At 37.1% G+C, this 5,354-nt stretch overlaps 1 protein-coding gene across 1 annotated transcript; it reads right to left on the reverse strand.

The window, feature by feature from the left end:
* Window positions 1-1,219: 1,219 nt before the first annotated feature.
* LOC122304064 (ras-related protein RABA1f-like) lies at window positions 1,220-4,135 on the reverse strand. Its single transcript, XM_043116100.1, has 2 exons — window positions 3,678-4,135; window positions 1,220-1,956 (listed from the first exon to the last, which is right to left on the reverse strand). Exons 1-2 carry the CDS (start codon window positions 3,896-3,898, stop codon window positions 1,518-1,520), a joined length of 660 nt encoding a protein of 219 aa, XP_042972034.1. The 5' UTR covers window positions 3,899-4,135; the 3' UTR covers window positions 1,220-1,517.
* Window positions 4,136-5,354: the final 1,219 nt, after the last annotated feature.

Genomic DNA, 5,354 nt, shown 5'->3' on the forward strand with positions numbered 1-5,354 from the left:
CATTTCCTCCCCTCTTGCCCATCTTTTGAATCTCTTTCATGCTTTGAGCTTTCTAGGCTTTAGCCGCCACTGCGTCATTGTTGTAGTAGTTGCTCACTTTCCACTCTTAGCCCTCAAGTAACTTCTCTCTATTCTCTTCAAACTGGCCCCTCGTTCTTGGTCGCTGTCGGTTGCTCGCGTCTCCATCAGCCCAGTCGATCGCTCAATGCCATGGGTGGGCAGACAACTCGTAGGCTAATCCACCTGTCGATATCCAGACAAGGCCACCCACCCCTACAGGATTGGGCCGGGCTTGAGGACTAAACTCATCTCCCAGCCATGCGGGGCAGGAGCACTAGCTAATCGCCCACTAGGGCGAGTAGCGCCTCTCGTCTTTGGGAGTTGACAATGAAAAGGTGGAGAGGATTGTTTGGACTCCTAGGAAAGAAAACTTCTCCATACACTCATTCTATGAGGTTTCCACTTATCAGAATAACAATCATTTACCTTGAAAAAGTATTGGGAGAAAGGCACGGTTGCCTTTTTGGTCTAGACCACTTCCTTAGGGAATATTCTGACTATAGATAACCTAAGGAAACCTAGGACTATTGTTATTGATTGGTGCAGCAGGTAAAATAAATGGTGAAACAGTGAATCACTTCCTCCTTCCTTGTGAGATTACCAGGGCCTTATAAAATGATTTGTTTAGCAAAGTTGAGATAGCATGAGTTATGTTTGGAAAGGTGGTTGATCTTTTAGCTAGTTGGAGAGATTTGAAAGACATTCCCCAGATTGCAGCTCTGTGAAAAATGACACCAACTTGATTTTTCGGTAAATATGGAGGGAGAGAAATGACTAGAACTTTGTGGACCAGGAGTGCTCTCTGGAAGATTTTAAAAAACTTTTATTTAAGAACTTATTTATGGGGCTACTACTCTAGATTTTAATGGTCCCACCAATTTCCATGAATCCCTTGTATCTTATCTTCATTTCCTAATTAGGTTCATACCCTTTTCTGGGATATGCCTATATTTAATGGTACCAACCTAAATGATTCAAAATACTTGAAAAGAAAGATAGCAAGAAAACAAAAGATCCATATATTCATCTTGTCCCCATCCCCAAGCCACACCATTAGGTAACAATTGCTACTTTTCAAGGAAACGAGAAAACTTCCTGGCTTTTGGATCCAATATCAAGCAAGCATGTAACCAGTGGAGTGAAAAGAACAAACGTGACATAGCAAACTTGAATCTTAATATCTATTCAATCAATCAAATACATTACATAATTATCTCAATACACCTCAAAATTCCATCATCGAGCAATCAACTGTATCCTAATCTATGAGATGCGTATCATAACACTCCAACTGAAGATGAAAAAGAGAAACGAAAATATACGAAAGGAGAAAATAACTGAATTCCATGTGGCCTCATTCCAATATGTAATGGACATATATGTTCTAAGCCACATAGAAATATAAAATTTTAGAAACAGGAGAAACTATTTTATACCACAAGGATTTGCAAGATTTCTCAAGGCATGGCAGAACAACATCCAGCATTTTTCATAGCTGATACATCATCTTTAGCCCCCACGTTAATAGTCTGTCCTTTGGGCAAGGCTGTTGGGTCATCCCCAGTGTTGAGTGCCTTCCTGCTGACTACATGATATATCTGAGTGAGCACTTCAGTGAAGGCATTTTCCACATTCAATGATTCCAGGGCAGAGGTTTCCATAAAAAATGTATTCTCTCTCTCAGCAAATGCTGTAGCATCCTCGGTTGAAACAGCGCGCAAATGACGTAAATCTGCCTTATTTCCTACAAGCATAATCACAATGTTGGAATCGGTGTGATCACGAAGCTCCTTTAACCATCTCTCCACGTTCTCAAAAGTGACATGTCTCGTGACATCATAGACAAGCAATGCACCAACAGCTCCGCGATAGTATGCACTTGTGATTGCACGGTATCTGTGGCAAAAAGAATATCCAATGAGAAGAAAGTGATTCCCTCATAAAGTAGAGGAAGAGAAGGTCCATATTCGGTGAGTATAATAACTTAGGAAATTGACATACAAATTAATAAAAAAACTTTCACTTTTCTTCTCCAAGTTTTTCTTTCCTTCTTAAAAATTTGTTGCTGGAAGAAATTACTGCTAAAGATGTTGGGCGGGGGGTGGTTTCCAGAGTCAAATCAATAAAAACAGGTACCGTGCAACATATGAGAAACAGAACAAACGAGAACAATCACTTCACAGCTATTCAGCTTAAGTTTAGATGAGATCACCTTCCCACCAACATTCTGGAAGCAAACAATATATATAAATAAATAGATAAAAGCTTTATCTATAGTTTTATGTCTTCGTTGTAAAAAGTTTCATCAACTGATCATACGTGTCTGAAATTGCCTCTCTTAACCATTAAAGATTTCGTTTCCATCCTAAACCATCCCTGCCCCCTTGATTCACAACATAGTTGTATAGACCCAACTCTGAACAGACCGAGAAATCAATTTATTGATACAATGTAACAACCCAAGGAAACACAAACTTCATTTGGCTTGTACTCAAGAACTAGTCAATATTACAATTGGATGATACTAAGCCTAGGGTATTACAATCTTCCCCCTTAAGCCCCCAATGTCGTTGAGCCATTCTTCATAGGTGACATGACTCAAGTTCCACACTTCTGTTTGAGTGGCTGTGATATCATTAGTAAAAACCCAAGGAAAACCCAAGCCGCATCTTGGCTATACTACAAAAGTACTAGTCAATTTTAAAATTGAAACTCCTTGGAATCAATATAAAAGGCAAAAACTTAGTTCTCCTAAGCAAGTGGCCATTCACCAACCTCTCACAATAACTTGGGGTATTACTTATGACAACCTCTATAGATGTTCAATTCAACCACGAAAGTAGTTGTTAATTATCCTACTTCAAAAACCTTCCCTTTTGTCAAGTGATCACGTCATAATCATCTTACACCTAATGAATGAAATAAAAGTTTGCATGCTGATGGATCTTCATTCCGTGAACACAACATTTTGTCAGAAAAATACCATGCAGTTTGTGTCATAGGCCAACCGAGGACTAACTATAACACTACAAAATCCAAACCAAGAAAAATTATAATGTATAATTAACATTCACTTCGCTTAAGAATATGTGATCCCGACACTGCACAGGCAGATGCTGATAACGATCCATTATTTATATCTATTTGACAAAACAAAAAAGTTTCCCCAACACTGAACAGGCAGACCGCTGATAACGATCCTTTGTGTATATCTCTTACACAAGACCAAATTATTTCCCACATTTCCTAAAACAACATTACAGAATGCTAAAACGACTCATATTTCCTGATTGAACGAAACCAGCATCGAAGATCCAAATTAGCAAACGAATCGAAAAAGAAATGGAAATAAAAACTGAATATATAACCTTTACTCAATTCGTGACGAACTAAGAGTTTAAACACTTTTACTCAATTCGTGATGAACTAAGAGCTTAAATAATCAGAAGCCATGGAAATTATAAGCATCATTCGCTACCAAATAATCTCTCACGCGCTACCGATTTTCAAATCATTGAAGAACCCCGCCAAGCTCCACGTTCATTGTAAATTATCCAAGATCCAAATAATACCAAAACCCGTGGAAAGAAAATTAGTAAATGAAAATTGGGGTTAACCTCTCTTGGCCGGCTGTGTCCCAAATCTGGGCCTTGATGACCTTGTCATCTACGTGAATGCTTCGGGTGGCGAATTCGACGCCGATGGTGGACTTGGACTCTAGGCTGAATTCGTTCTTTGTGAACCTGGAAAGCAGATTGGACTTGCCGACGCCGGAGTCACCTATGAGCACCACCTTGAATAGGTAGTCGTAGTCGTCTTCAGCTCTATACGCCCCCATTCTATGTATCTATTCTTTTCTTTTTTTTCCGAGTTTTTGTTTGAAGTTCGAAGCTGGGAGATGAGGTTTAGGATTTGAAAGCTTGGGATGTGGATTAAACGGAAATACGGGGATCAGGAAACAACAGTTTTTGAATTCGGAATTCTTCCCACTTGAGAGAGAGAGAGAGAGAGAGAGAGAGAGAGAGAGCTATTCTACAATGTCCGTAAATTGGATATGATTTATTTTGAATGCCTTCAACAGCTTATTTTTCAAATTTCAGAGATATCTGTTTATTACGGTCCTATCCCCTCTTCCTTTTCTTTTGCTCACAATTTTAAACTCGAGTAATGTTTTGCATATTTGCGAAGTGGGTAAGTGTTATATAGTTGTTTTAAAAAAAGTAGAATTTATTATTAAAAAATTAATTTTTTTATTTAAATTACGTATTTATTTATTTTTTTAAAAGTGATTAAATGGCAAAGTACTCGCCTCAATGATCATCGTGAAAAACAAAAATATTCACCATCCTAACACTACGGAAAATAAAAGTGCTCGACATCTAAATAAGCACCCGAGAGAGTAAAAATGCTTACCATCAAGATGACCACTTGTACATCTAGATAAATACTACTGAGAGCAAAAGTGCTAACCATCTAGACCAATACATCATGAGTAAAGACCCTAAAGTGCAAATGTGCTTACCACCTAATCACTTCGGAGAGCAAAAATGCTTGCACCCCAACGAGCATCATGAGATTAACATGATCGTTCCAAGTGAGCACCTTACACGTGAACACCAAGGCGAGCACAATCCTCTTTCACTTCACACTCCTCCTATTCCATATAGTTCTTTTGCTAATCATTTTTGCTGCCTATATATATTAATCAACCATAATCGATAGTCTTTGCTCAATGGAATTTGAGCACTTCAATTTTCTATAAGCATAGTTGTATCCTCATATTCCTTAATATTGGTATTTGGGACCATCTATGCAGAGTATGACATGGCTACAGGAAATAATCACCATCTTCTGACTTGATTCGGTATATAATATGTAACATTATGTAATATCTAATATCTAATATGATTATGCTTGTTTTCAATCTACCTGTTTTTTTTTTTTTTTTTAAAGAAATCTTTTGACATGGGGAGCTGTGCACGTGCTGATGGTTTATGATTTCCAGTCCTACGCTCCATCCTTTTAAGTGCCTTTTGGTTAACATTTATTAGGTTTAATTTTTTAAAAGTGTTGATTTTATTTTTTATATAAAAAAAACTATAAACTATAATTTAATATAATAGATTGAATCTATAGCATAGTAAAAAAATATTTTATAATTTAATTTATCAATAAAATTAATTTTAAGTATTTTTTTTAAAGATGTTTCTGTACGTAAAGTATTTTTCTTTTAATTTTTTATTTATTTATCTTATAATTCCCAGGGAAAATTTACATATGCAGCAGGCAAAGGA

Source organism: Carya illinoinensis, chromosome 3 (genome assembly GCF_018687715.1).
Source record: "Carya illinoinensis cultivar Pawnee chromosome 3, C.illinoinensisPawnee_v1, whole genome shotgun sequence".
Lineage (NCBI taxonomy): Eukaryota > Viridiplantae > Streptophyta > Magnoliopsida > Fagales > Juglandaceae > Carya > Carya illinoinensis.

Bases quoted from the DNA above. Each gene is read 5' to 3' on its own strand.
- LOC122304064 (XM_043116100.1), bottom strand. From the start codon at position 3,898: ATGGGGGCGTATAGAGCTGAAGACGACTACGACTACCTATTCAAGGTG. The intron at 1,957-3,677 runs GTTAACCCCAAT...TTTTTGCCACAG, and splicing joins GACACAGCCGGCCAAGAGAG to ATACCGTGCAATCACAAGTG.